This window comes from Daktulosphaira vitifoliae, unplaced genomic scaffold (genome assembly GCF_025091365.1).
Source record: "Daktulosphaira vitifoliae isolate Bord-2020 unplaced genomic scaffold, ASM2509136v1 Scaffold_3, whole genome shotgun sequence".
Classification (NCBI taxonomy): Eukaryota; Metazoa; Arthropoda; class Insecta; order Hemiptera; family Phylloxeridae; genus Daktulosphaira; species Daktulosphaira vitifoliae.
In genome coordinates this window covers 36977901-36992163 of record NW_026099574.1, presented here as the reverse complement: position 1 = coordinate 36992163, position 14263 = coordinate 36977901, and the positions used below count along the sequence as shown (strand labels likewise).

The 14263-nt window shown below is 29.3% G+C and overlaps 1 protein-coding gene across 1 annotated transcript; it reads right to left on the bottom strand.

Moving 5' to 3' along the window:
• Positions 1–11587: 11587 nt before the first annotated feature.
• On the bottom strand, positions 11588–14014 carry LOC126901520 (uncharacterized). Its single transcript, XM_050678009.1, has 2 exons — positions 13084–14014; positions 11588–12954 (listed from the first exon to the last, which is right to left on the bottom strand). Exons 1-2 carry the CDS (start codon positions 13944–13946, stop codon positions 12156–12158), a joined length of 1662 nt encoding a protein of 553 aa, XP_050533966.1. The 5' UTR covers positions 13947–14014; the 3' UTR covers positions 11588–12155.
• Positions 14015–14263: the final 249 nt, after the last annotated feature.

Here is a 14263-nt window from a genome sequence, read left to right as displayed (position 1 = left end):
ATTAGTACGTCCGTCAGGCAACCGGCTCCTGAACCTCTCTTTTTATAGGTAAATACCTGTGCATGCCACCACCTTCAACACCACAGTTGCAATCACGCGAGCACTTGTACATAATCGCTTTGATTTACCCAACGGTGTAATGTTTCTAACATTGGTAAATGGACTATCTGTCTTAATGAGAAAACGTTTTACTGAAGAGTGTATTTTTTAATAGAAATATTACTTGGGAAAATTTTAAAACAATTACGCCTGATGAATAACGCATAAAATTCATTCGAAAAAATAACGTAGATTGGACAAATCGTTTTCGAGTTTTATAGATAATTTTTTGAAAAAACTAAAAGTAGCTTTGGTTCATCTGTTTGGCATTTAAGTTTAAATATTATGTAGATTTTTCGAACAGTTGTTAGTTGTCGTATTGAACATTTATATTAAAACTTATCAATGTTATCGATTAGAAGTTAACTATGTAAAACAATAAATAAATTATGTACAAATAAACAACATATCCAACACCGCAATAGTTACAATTGTCAAGTTGTGCTTGTGTTGTAAAATATTAATTTTTGATTTAAGAAAAAACAAAAATATTAATTTGTTTAAAGTACTTTAATTTTAAAAAGTGTTTGCTTTGATTGCGCGTGATGTGCTTGAAAAATATACAAACAACATTTACAAGACGAAAATCTCGGACCCTCTTAGTATATTTACTCCCTTTTGTGAGTTGTTCTATCAAGGGAGTTGTGATACACCGCACTTATACACCACAGGGTGTATATAGAAAGTATGTTTATTAATAGAGGAGGAGGCGGCGAAAAAGGAGCACTTGAATGAACATAACAACACTCAACTAACACGCGGATGGGGTGGTTTATTGGGCTAATATAGACGTATAATTTTTCATACTAGTAACGAGCTCAATATAATTTTTTATTATAGGTATGGAAAAAATTACCCGCTTCGATTAGCGAAACAGTAAACAAGTATGCATATTTAATACGTCTGAATTTATATTTAACCGAGTTGATTTTTTGCAGTCTTAAACCAGTATAATTACAGTCTACCGTTTCATTATAAACTCATGCGTAGAAATTTTAGTTTATAATATAAATAAAATCATATTATTCACAAGGTTAAATCGTTTGATTTCGACCACTCCGAATTATACGTTGTTGATTTTTTATGGAATATAAAAATAATTCAAAAATTGTTGCTGGACAAACGTAATATTTTATTACAAGTACAGCTTATAGCAATAACACTATTTGGTAGTTTTGGTAGGTAATTTTCGGTTATTTAACTTTTGAAATGTGTATTTATTTTTAAATACAATTGATCATTATATTCTTCAATAGTTTTGTGGAACTAATTTTAGAGAAGAAAAACTAGTTTTCGCGAAGGGTTAGCTCGAGTTTTTTTTATATATCGCTTAATAAATTCACCATAATAAAAAGTGATGTTTATAGAATCGCTGCGTTTCGTTAAAACTCGATATTCATAATACGTTACACATGCAATGAAACACGATCCGTTATTTTACGACCATTCATACAAGAACATGAACATCCGCACTTGGAAACTAGGTTCGTATTTTTACCGTTTATCTGTGCAGTAATGTTTTTAAAACGTGTTCTTGTCGTGTTAATTAGTTGTACTAACGGAGGGGGAGGGCGAAACATAACAAGGGTCATGCGATAAAAATCTTCGTTTGTATTCGGCGGGGGATGTTTGAACGTCCGGTTTTACTGTGGACCAGGTACCTCAACTCGTTGAGGTCACACGACTCAATTCGGTTTGATTTTGTTCCAACTTGAATGTTATTGTTATTTATACAGATGTTATCTGCGTACAAAACGTTCTACATGATGTATTTTAATGAAAAAAAAAATAAATAAATGACTTGTCTTTTACAACGTGCGTATTTCTCGTGTGTTGTGAAGTCATCGGATTGATTTCAATGGGTAATGAATTAGAAAACTATGTGGATGTTGTGGTCATAGAGTGTGGGTTTCAGGTGTTTTCATTGGCGTGCACAGCACAAAGCACCGTGGCGTTTCCCCGTGCGGTTCATCTGTTATCAGACACGTTTATGCCAGTCGTTGGTGTAAAAAGTACTGGACTTGCAGAGAACAATCTCAGTACAACGAGCTATCGTATTCCGCGGTTTGTGCGGTATTCGTTTTTCACATGGTTGCGACCCTTGCCGAGGTCTAGTGTATGGCTGCTGCTGCGTGAAGTGATCTGCATGAGAAAAAAATACTTTTTATTCGCCCCAGCAAGCGCTGTGTTCATTGGGGTAAAGGCTTAATGAGAACAACAGAATGCGACGGGCCTCGATTAAATTTACAACCACAGTGCGCTGTCTGCCAGCACAAGTACTACCAGTGCGCGGATCATATTTTTATTAAAAACAAATTAAATCCGAATTACAGTTGATTGTTGTGCGCTATTAGCGAGCGCACGATTATTGTTTCTTGACTGTTAACCTTAAACAATTGTCTTGTCAACGCACACAATAGCAATGAACGGTAAAACAACTGACGATTCTCATATTATATTATAGTGGTGAACGTGATACGAGCAAGCAAAGAGAATAAGTGGATAATAATTACTTCAACGGACAGACCGAATTCCAAATCGAGAAAGTACAATCATTTCGATTTGGTCACTGTGGTGGTAATGGATTAACAAAAAAATCTCATTACTAACATAATAACACTACGGTTGATGCGGTATTAAAAGTTATTAACACTTTATTTCATTTTTTTGTTTTACGGCGTACCGCCATAGCAGCAGCAACAGCAACAATATGATTGATGTCCACTAACCGTTAGTACTTGGGATTCAGATGGAAAAAAATCAAAAATTCCATTAATGCTTCTTAACCGCCCCGCCGATGCATTTTGAACAAGTAATATTGCGCGCGCTTTATTCGTTATTTTCTCGTTCATTTTATTTTTTAACACTCCGGCGGAAAGTCGCAGTGGATTTCCTCTCGCTTTTCCATCTGCACTCCCTCGTGGAAATCCAGATGAAAAAAATAAACGTCTAAATGGGTTTCCGCTCTGTCGGCCGGAAGAATTATATTTGGTTTTCCCGCCTCCGGCCACTTTGATAATATGTAATAATATCGAGAGAGTGTAAAAGAAATTACAGTTCGCTCTTTTTGCCCAATCAATCCCCACCGTGTTAACTCTCAACCCTTTTGCTTTGACGTCGCCTATCCCTTTGCGCATCTTTGTACCGCATACGCCAATTTACCACACTAAGGAACACGTATCGCATTATGATTATTATTTCAGCGAAGTTTATTTATTTATTTATTTATTTATTTATTTATTGTTTCTGATACAGGCATTAGCCCAAAAATACAATATGTAATTGACAGTTAATATACAACTTAAAATTATCATAAAACTAGAAATATGAACATTATTAGATGAAATTCAATAAAATTGAATTGGACAAGAAGAAAAAATTGAAAACATAAGCAAAAATTTAAAATACAAAGAAAGGCTAAATGACTCCATTAAGAACAAAAAGAATTTAAAAAATCAGGGTCATTATTTGCAGTACGCATTAAACGGGGGAGAGAAGAATTAAATAAATAGCTAGTAGATGAAGGAGGAATTAGGAAAGGGGCAGTATATCGAGTTGAGCGGGCAGGTACCCGTAAGTTCAACTTAGAAAGAAGGACAGGAGAATCAATTAAACCTGCTAAGAGTTTGGAAAGGAAACGGATATTAGACTCATGTCTTCTGGCGGATAAGGAAGGAAGTTGCAAAAAATTTTGAATAGGAGTTAAGTCATGGGGTGGATGGGGTATATTAAGGACAAGAGCAGCAGAGCGTAAAAATTTACGCTGCACTCTTTCGAGCATCATAGAGTCAGTAGCTGTGTAAGGATCCCATAACACCGAACCGTACTCAAGGATAGGGCGGATCAGAGAGCAAAAAAGACTTTTTAGTGGTTTAGAGAGGTGAAATTCATGAGAAATTCTCTGAATGAAACCTAAAGTTTTTAAAGCCTTACAACAAACTTCTTCGATATGAGGACGAAAATTTAAAGTAGGAGTGAGACGAAACCCAAGGTCAACTATAGAAGTAACAGACGAAATAGGAAGGTTATGAATAAAGTAAGTTGAAGGTATAGGATTAGAAATACGTGAAAAAGTCATTTTATAACATTTAGTAATATTAAAAGTCAGACCAATTGATTCGGCCCAATTAACTAATCCATCTAAATCAGCTTGGAGTAAATTAACATCTGAACTATTAGTAATTCGCATAAATAACTTGAAGTCGTCTGCAAAAAGGAGTATTTTAGCATGCTGTAAAACAGAATTAGCACCATTTACAAAAATAGAAAAGAGAAGAGGAGAAAGAATTGAACCTTGCGGAACACCGGATGAGGGGGTTATCACTTCGGAGTTACAACCTTGAACAGTTACCCACTGTTTTCTATCAGTTAGGTATGAAATTAACCAAGATAGGAGTGGTTCACCGAAACCAGCGTGGAATAGAAGTTCAGAAAGGATATTAAGATTAAGTTTATCGAAGGCTTTTGAAAAATCAGTAAAAATAACATCTACTTGAGTATGGTTAAGGAAAGAGTTAGTAATGAATGATTGAAAGACAAGATTACAAGTTAAAGTAGAACGGCCACGACGGAAACCATGTTGTTCGTCAATAAGAAAGTTATTAGTACTGGATTTAATTGATTGAAAGACAAGGGACTCAAGAAGTTTTGATAAATGGGAAAGGTTAGAAATAGGACGATAATTAACAACTTGAGTTGGATCACCGGATTTAAGAAGGGGAGTAATAGAGGAAATTTTAAAAATGGATGGAAAAGATCCCTCATCAAGAGATTTTCGAAATAGCATCCAGAGAGGAAAGGAAATCAGATGTCGAAGGTTAAATAAAAAGTTCCCAGGAATACCATCAGGCCCAATAGCTTTATTGTTATTAAGGTTAGATAGACCATTGAAAACATCATCAATTGAAAAAGAGGCATTATTAGGGAGATCGTAAAATAAATGGGGAAGGATATTAAGAGAAGGAGAAGAGGATTGAGAAAAGACCGAGGAGAAATGCTTACAGAACATGTTAGACATACATAGTGTACTATCGGAAATTACGTTATTATAACTAACGCTATTAGGAAGAGCGGAAGATTTATTTTTTCGCACAAATTTCCAGAAGTATTTAGGGTTTGTTAGGAGGCAATTTTCAGCTTTAGCAGTATATTTACGAAAATTTTGTTTAGAAAGATATTTATAGCGTGCGCGAAGTAGTGAAAAATGACGATAATTAATAAGAGAAGGTGTTTTTTTAAATTTATAATGAGCATGCCTTTTTTCAAAAACTATTTTTTTTAACTCAGAATTGAACCATGGAGGGAATGAGGAGGAATGGATTTTATATTGAGGAACAAACTGTATTATTGAAGAATGAAGGGCGTCCATGAAACAATTAACTGCTTGATCCACATCCAAAGAGGAAAAAGTTGACTTCCAATTGTAGGAGTTCAAAAATTGTGCAATACTCGAATAATTAGCCAAATTGAAGTTGAAGAAAGTTTTGGGTAAAGAGGAATTAAAAAACTGGTGAGTAGCAGGAAGGGAGAGATTGAGAGCCGGGTGATATGGGTCAATAGGAACACATGGCTCGGGGGCCAAGCTGACAGATATATCAGGAACATTACTGAACACTAAATCTAAAAGTGAGCCATGTGAATTAAAAATACAATTATGTTGATAGAAACCATGAAAAGCAAATGCTTCAGGAATACACGAGTAACGAGAAGGTATAAGAGAAGAATATATAACACCGTTGGCGTCATTGGACCAACTATATTCAGGTAAATTGAAATCACCACAAAAAATAAAAGAAAACTTTGGATAAAGACGGATAACGTAATCAACAGAAGAGACATAGGCATCATAATTGGACAAATCACTGGAAGGAGGAAGGTAGACAGAGCTTATAACAAAAGAACGAGTATCTAGTTTAAAGGAGACAAACAATTGTTCGATAGATTTATCAGGTACATTAATTAAATTTATCGAAAACTGTCGGAAAATGTGCCATTTGTCACTTGAAATTGCAGTAATGACGACTCGTTATCTTGAGCAGAGTACATTTCAGTTTCAACCATCGAAATACATTACTTACATTTATCTGTATTTCTACATAATTCTCAAGAAATCTACAATCTGGCATTACAAGTGAAAAAAATAATCCTGTATAATTTTTTAGGGTTATACAGTAACCAGTTTCACATATCTGACCGTAATAATTTATATCAATAAAATAACGTTTGATTTGTATACAGAAGTGATCTAATTATAACTGTATTTGACATTTAATATACATAGAAATTATAATCTAAGCATCGTCACTAGGAAATAAAGAACACTTGTGATGACTGTAAATAATTGAATCAAAATAAGCCACACTTATACTGCATTAGATCAAATTTTACATTAAATCAAAGCGTTCATCATTGTAATTGCGTAAAAGCACTAAAGAAAAATTTTGCTCAAGTATTAAAAAATACCTAAAATTTATATTAAAAAACATGTTATGTCAAAACGTGATATCATTCTTAACTTCTTCAACAATAGTTGATATTGTCAATGAAAAACGTTCTATAATAAAGTCTTTCTTAAAAACTGTTACTGTCTATGAGTAAAAAATAATGCAATAAACTGTCAGGTAATAATGATCATTAATTGTGATTGGTAAAATAAATAAAGCGTTAAAAGAATATTAACTAATATTTATGTAACGCATTACAATACCAGTATAAAGAAGATGAAAGCGGATGTATCACCTTATTACGTATAAATTAATTAAACTACAAGAGAAACTTCTGAATTACATTCTAAAAACGTTATTATAAAATGTATTGTTGTAATTTGCTTGTCTGCAGGTTTTATCTATAAATATTAGTTGTCCTATTAAACTCTTAATAAAATACTATTTGATTTAATTTTATAATAAAATTCAACATGAGACAAAAGGTAAAATTAAGACTTTTTTATAAAACGAATAAAATACTCTTTTGTGTTTTATATTCACCTGGCTCATCAGGAAAAATTATTGTGCTAACTGTAAATTGTAATATTAAATGATATTAATAAAAAATTAGGGTGCAAGTGGCATGTGATTATTGAAATTTATAAAATCGTTATATCTTTCCTGATCAAAATTTTAGTTAATGGCCATTAAGCAATACTAGTTTTTGATTGACAGTATGTAGTGTCCCTAAAAGATCAAAACCATAATTCTATAAAATAATATAAATCAAACTATACTGATAGTCATCATATAAATTATAATTAAGTATGCTTTTGAAAATTAAAGAAAAAACCTTATAATAAAATGTTGTTGACATAACAGTATTCACTGACAACTTAAATAACTTTAGATCCAGTCAATATTTTTTGCTAATTTTTTTTTTAATAGTAATATAATTGAGGAATATAACAATAATGTAAATTATTTTAATAATTAAATAAAAATATTTTAATTTGAAAAATTTACCAGAAATTCAAACGCTGGCTTTGTTTAAAAAAAACAGACAGAAGTAAACACTATCATTTCATACTAAATTAATATGGGGATAGATTTTTCCAAGAAAATTATTAACGTTCTAATGACCGGCTTTAATTCAAATAAAAACACGAACGATACCTATTAATTAGCTTTATCTGTTTGCAGGTAAAACTACTAATTCCAACTAAAATAGAATTCATTTATCGTGAGTTAAGATTGATATTATACAAAGTATGAGGTCTAATATATGTATACTGTATTTCGCAACATTTAATTGTTCTTACTCTCATACATAATGAAATTGAAACTTATAACCTAAGTAGTAAATTAGTAAGCCAATTAAAAATTTATCTTGTATTTAAATAAAATTTAAATACTGCATATAATTTTGGATTCATTTATTTATTCTGTGACAGTACTCGTATTATTATTACTAATGAATCGTAAGTAATTTTCATGTAAAAAGTTACCTCAAACTTATAATATGCATGAAAAGATAGTGTTTTCTTCTGTCCTTTTCTCAACACGTATTTCATACCGTAAAATAACACATGAAAATGCTCATCTTAAACTTTTACAGATATTCCGTGAAATATTGTTAGAGGTTTACTCTGTATAATTATAATTGAACAAAAAATAAAATTGAATCATAACATTTTCTTCCTTGTAATAGTTTCCAATTATATTATATTTCATAGCACATGTTGAAATTATTTTTCTTTACTTCAGTAATAACAATTCAAAATGTTGAACAAATTATTGATAATGTAATAATTTGCAAACTAAGGTGGAGCTTATTTGATGATATCACGGTAATAGTTAATAAAACCCCATTATCAGACATTTTTACAAATAAAACTAGACACACAGTCAAATCTTACATTTAAACAAGTAAGCTTAATTATAACTTATAAGAACGTTGAAATATTTTTTAATATTATTATATTAATAAAATATAAGGCTGATGAATGTAAATCAGATCAATTTGATGAGTACAAAAATTCTCAAATAATTTGTACATAACACATGACATTAATTTTATGATTAAATCTGTCGAATATTTGACAGTTCTAAAAAGAGATACTTCTGTTTTGGTATCGCCTATTAAATTTTTATAAAGTTACATCAATTTATGATGCGAGTAAATTTTATAATAAATTTAAAAATTTAGTATAATGAATATACTTAAATAAAAGATGCCAATAAGTTGATTAAACCTATTATTGTTTAAAAATAAATAAATACCACAGCAATGATATAAGTGTGCATTAACAATCAAAACTCAACAACATTAAATGAATTTAAAAAATTATATGTTAAACAAAATAATGTTCAATTATTCGCTTTTTCATAGTATTGACTGGTATTTGAAAAATTATATTAGAAATATTTAAGATGACCTTTTACAAAACTGATTTTGAGATTATTAATAGAAATGTTAATTTGAAAAAGATCTGCTCAACAAAAATTCAACCTTAGTTTTTTTAGCTGCTATGAGAAGCTGAGAAGTAATATTTTACCGTAAGCTACAAATCATAATAATAGACATAATTTTTTTTTTTTTTTTGAGAATAAACTACCGTCAAAAGTAGATGGAGGAATTTTTTTTATTATTATAGAAGACTTACAAGTTAAAATCATCCTAAAACTATAAGCAGCTGAAAAATTCGAAAACGATCGAACTTTCTTCAAACACTAACGCATCGAAATAGTAATCTGTGACAATGATTTGAATTGCTTCCAGATTTTAATCTTTACTAGTTGTCACTCTTTCAGTTGTACATAATTTTTTTGCTATAATGCCGTTGGTATCAACTGATACCAACGGCATTATACGGGGTAATTTGGAAATAAATTATTTTGTACACAATTTAAGAAGCGTAATACCATATGAATTTAGACTAATTGTACCACTTGAGTTTACCGAGATCAAACGTCCGACGGCAATATTATTACACTTAACAATAAAACTGTAATAATATATGAAATGTAACCATAATGCATTACGACTGTCTTGGGAACTTAAGATCACACGTGCTGCCGTTAGACGAAAAACGCTAATTGCAGCCGATCGTTTCCCATTACAAGCAATTTTTGATTTTTAAATCACGTTGTTTGCGATCATCTTGCCACGTAATGACCAAATACATAATAAAGCCAACACCGTCTACATGAGAACCGCTCGGATGTAATATTTTATACACACAACCTAATAATTGTTTATGTATACCACGTTTGAACTTATAAAGACTTCAATTGTGAGCATCGGTAATCAATCTACATTATACATACCCGCCCGGGCTCTTATACTGTTACTATGTGTATCAACCCGTCGTAGCGGTGCCGGTCCCATAGAGCACTCGTAATGTAGAAAAAATATAATAAAAAATAATAATAATAATAATACATTATTCTCGAAAGGTCATTGCGGCGTATAAATAGTGTCATTACAATGCGGTACGTGCACACAGGTGCTAATGATGATGTTTTATGATTTCGTTTACACGATGCGACCCGACACAATGAAATCTACAAACCGTAATTAATATTCTTACCTAATTGAATCGCATACTCAATACTATATAATTTTGTAAAACTTTCCAATACAAACTTACATATTTATACTTACGTGGGAAATCGTTCATCTCAAGTACTACTAGCTAATTTTTATTTATTTATTTAGTTTTTAACTGTTCATATGTGATATTGTTATTTAGGTAATGACATCATCTTATGAATAATATCGTAGAAAATCAATATATATAACCAATAGAAAAACAAATATATACAATCTTAACGTCTATAATACTTGGCCGACCCCCCCCCCACACACACCAATTGGTTGGGAATAAAGTGAGGAAAAAAAAGAAGATTCAATCTTAACGTGTTTGATATACAAATCTTAGTGACATTGTGAAGACAAGGAATTGTTGAAAACGAATTGAATTTAGCTTAATTGAAAATTTAAAAATACAATGAAACTAAGAAATATAATTACATAGTTTATTTGTTTTTTATTATCATATTTCAAAATCAATTTTTAAGGAAAATATTTATTATTTAATATTATTAATTACGGGTGTATTAGAATAATTTGAAGAAATACTATATAAAGAAATTGTACATTTTGATGAAAACGCATTAACTATTAGATTTTTTAACAAATAACACTTCACAAAAGTATAAAAAGAACATCAAGATAAAAACTCAGCACAGTGGGGACCTGGCATAGTTGGATCCAGTATAGATGATATCTGACAGTGATTAAAATCACTATCATAAAAAATGCTTCGATGAAAATCTATAGATAGTCTTTAAATTCAAGAAATTGATTGATAATTCAAAAAGCAACATGATCTCCTATTTCCTTATTTATATCGCGATTACAAGTTTTATAAATGTAATATTTGTATAAATATTTGTCATAGTAATTAAATATAATATGAAATTTAATACTTAATAATTTAGTATTGGAATTTTTACGGAGATATTATAAAAAATTATAAAATAGTTATTAATTTTATAACAAACGTCTATAAAAGTTGAAGGTCTTAATGCAATACTTAAAAAAAAAAAATTCTCATTTATAAATAAATTTACTGATATACAAGAAATTTTCGTCCGAAACTAAAATATACTTTTCTATAGTCATTTTTGCGCTGATTTCAAATCAACAATTAGAGTTTCGCATATGACCTAAATAATAACAAAATCCTTCTAATTAATATAACAAATATTTATGTTTGATTATTAGGTTATGTATGAATAGTCAATAATTATATTTTAATTAAAAATAAGTTAAACAAGTTTTACTCCCTATAAGCATTTTTAAGTTTTTGAACTTCCCCAGTATAAAGGGAAATGGTTCGATTTAAAAAAATGTATGTCGAATAAAAGATGTATATAAATGGTATTTATCGTAAACAAATTGTATTTATCCATATATTTTTCAAAAAGTTATAGCATTTAAAGTTAAAAATATAAAAAAGAGTTTTTTTTACAAAAATCGTATATTTATTATTAGATAGAATTTTTTTTTTATATTAAAGTATATTACATAAGTTTTAAATTAAGATATATATAAGGGTGGTTCAAACACTTAGAAGAAGTTTTTTTTTTAAGATATTTGATCTCGTCACTCCGTATTTTTTACTTGATATAGAAAACTTATACTGTAAAAATTTGGACTCGATCAATCAACCTCTTCCAGTACCACATTGGGGTTTAAGTTTGACCAAATAGTTTTGTATTTTACTTTTTCATATTTGTTTCAACTAATATTATAGTTAGCGTAAAAATGTATACAATAAAAAATATTTATTATTAAATTTTAAACAAAAAAGATTCTAATACATTTTTTCTAAAATATACCTGAAGTCGTGTTTATACGTGAAGTCGTAATTATAGACTCATAAAAAAATTATAGACTTAATTAAAGCAGTAACTGATATCCGTTGAGTTGTTGACAGTTGATGTACACCAAAAACTCATGACAATTTGTCACATAATCATGATATACCTGGGATGATTTAATTATTTTATATTAACATTTATAACATAATTACAATACCATAAAAAGTCCCGAATAAAAAATTAATTTTGACAAAGCAATTTATTGAAACCTAAATACTCATAATCATTTTTCATGACGTTTAGAACAAAAGATTTTAAATAATCACACATAGAATAATAATTAGTACTATATTCTGTTAAGGCATTGGTTTGAATCAATCGTTTAAATGTTGTAATTATGTCTATGTCTGATTCACATTTACTAATTTTGCAATATGTCATGCTAAATTGAATTATGTCTTTTAATTTCGCCTGTAAATCTAAAGATTGGACGTGAGCTACGTCTACAAGAAACGTTTGAGCTTCATAAAGTCCATTATTAGTAAATAACGACGGGGAAAAATACTTTTTTCTAACATCGTTCAAATAATCAATAAAAAATTCTACCACTTCCTCTATGAGTTTTTCTTGATCTCGATATTTTTTATCTTTATTGTAGTCTCTCAAAGTAGTCAGAGCAACTAACAATTTTTGAAACATGTCATCGGATGTCATAAGTGTTTCATAAAGCTTAACCGCACAATTAATTTTATTTTCATATTTACAAACATTAACTATATGTCCCAACATTATATTAAAATTACGAAGTATTTCAATATAGCGACATCTTAAAATAAGTGCAAGACATGACCTCACAAAATAATAATTTTTCTTATCAACCGAACATATAATGTCTTTAAAATTTAGTGATTTTCCATTTGTAAATTCAGTTTTAACAGCTATATGTTGCAATGACTTCCAACCAGGCTGAGAAATATAATGATTACACAAATCAATACCTTCATTATGGCCGTATATCTTTCTTTCCGAATGAATATATCTGTATGAAACCAAAAAAAAATATAAATGTATGCTTAAAATTAATATCATAAAAATTTTTCCATTCGTATAACCTTTTGAATAAATAAATAACATTCTTAAATTTATGTAATTAAACTATAAATCTTACTTGAACGTATATGTTCCTTCTAGTTTTTCAAAGCCTAGTTTTGAATAACAATTTTCAATTCTTCCGGAAAAATATAATTCAAGATCTTTATAAATATCATTTATATAATCGTTGGAGTCCTCCTCCAGTTTTACCATTTTGTCGTTGTAATATATCTTTGATAAAATAGAACTTTTGTCTTCTGTTCCACACACTTTTCTATTTTTGTAAAGATTTGATATGGCTAATTTAGCTGTTTCATAAAAATCGTTTATACTTTTAAAAGTATGGACCCAACTATCAGTACTAGATAAATCAAGTAATGAGATATTGCTTAACTTAATTGCATACGTGTAAAAATAATTTATTTCACTATCTATAGTTTTAATATTAAGGATAGGTGAGTTTATAATTCGTAGGTCGATTTTATCGAGATATTTTGCCGCTTTCAACATTTCTTTAAACATATTTATTGAACGATTAAAAATATTAATAATTAGCCTTGTGCAATATTTCAATTGGCTATTTTGATTGTTAAAAATATTCATTTCACATTTATTTAAAACAAACCTTAACATTACATTGAACATTTGCATAGTATTGTAATACTCACAGTTTAAGAGACAAGTCATAAAGTAAAGTTTTTGTATAAAGTTATTTTCATCGATAATATCACTCGTGATGCTTTTGATATTAATTATTAAGTGCTCACGTTTAATTTCTGTTTGTTGAATTGAGTTCCATCCGTTTTGAACACGAATGTGGTTTAATGAGTCAATAACGTATTTCTTAAAATTTTCACATTGAGGATCACAATATACATCTAAAATTTGACTTAATTGCCAAAGTATGCAAAACTCATATAAAATAATTTTCTTAGACATTTTTTTTAATTTAATGAAACAAAATTTATTATGTTATATATTTATGAGTAAAATAATTTAAAGCTATTTTTTTTATCTTACTTATACTTTATTGAAATGGAAAAATAACAACATAATTTTTTTTATAGAAACTACACTGCGATTTATAATTCATTTAATATGACATAACTGCATAAATTTGATTCTATAAAGTAAAATATTTTTAGAAATATCAATGACGTAGGTATATGCATAAATTGAAGTTAAATTTTTTTCAAAAATTCATTGTCATGTAAATGGTTGAAAAATTTTAATAATTGTATTAATTTAAAAAAATA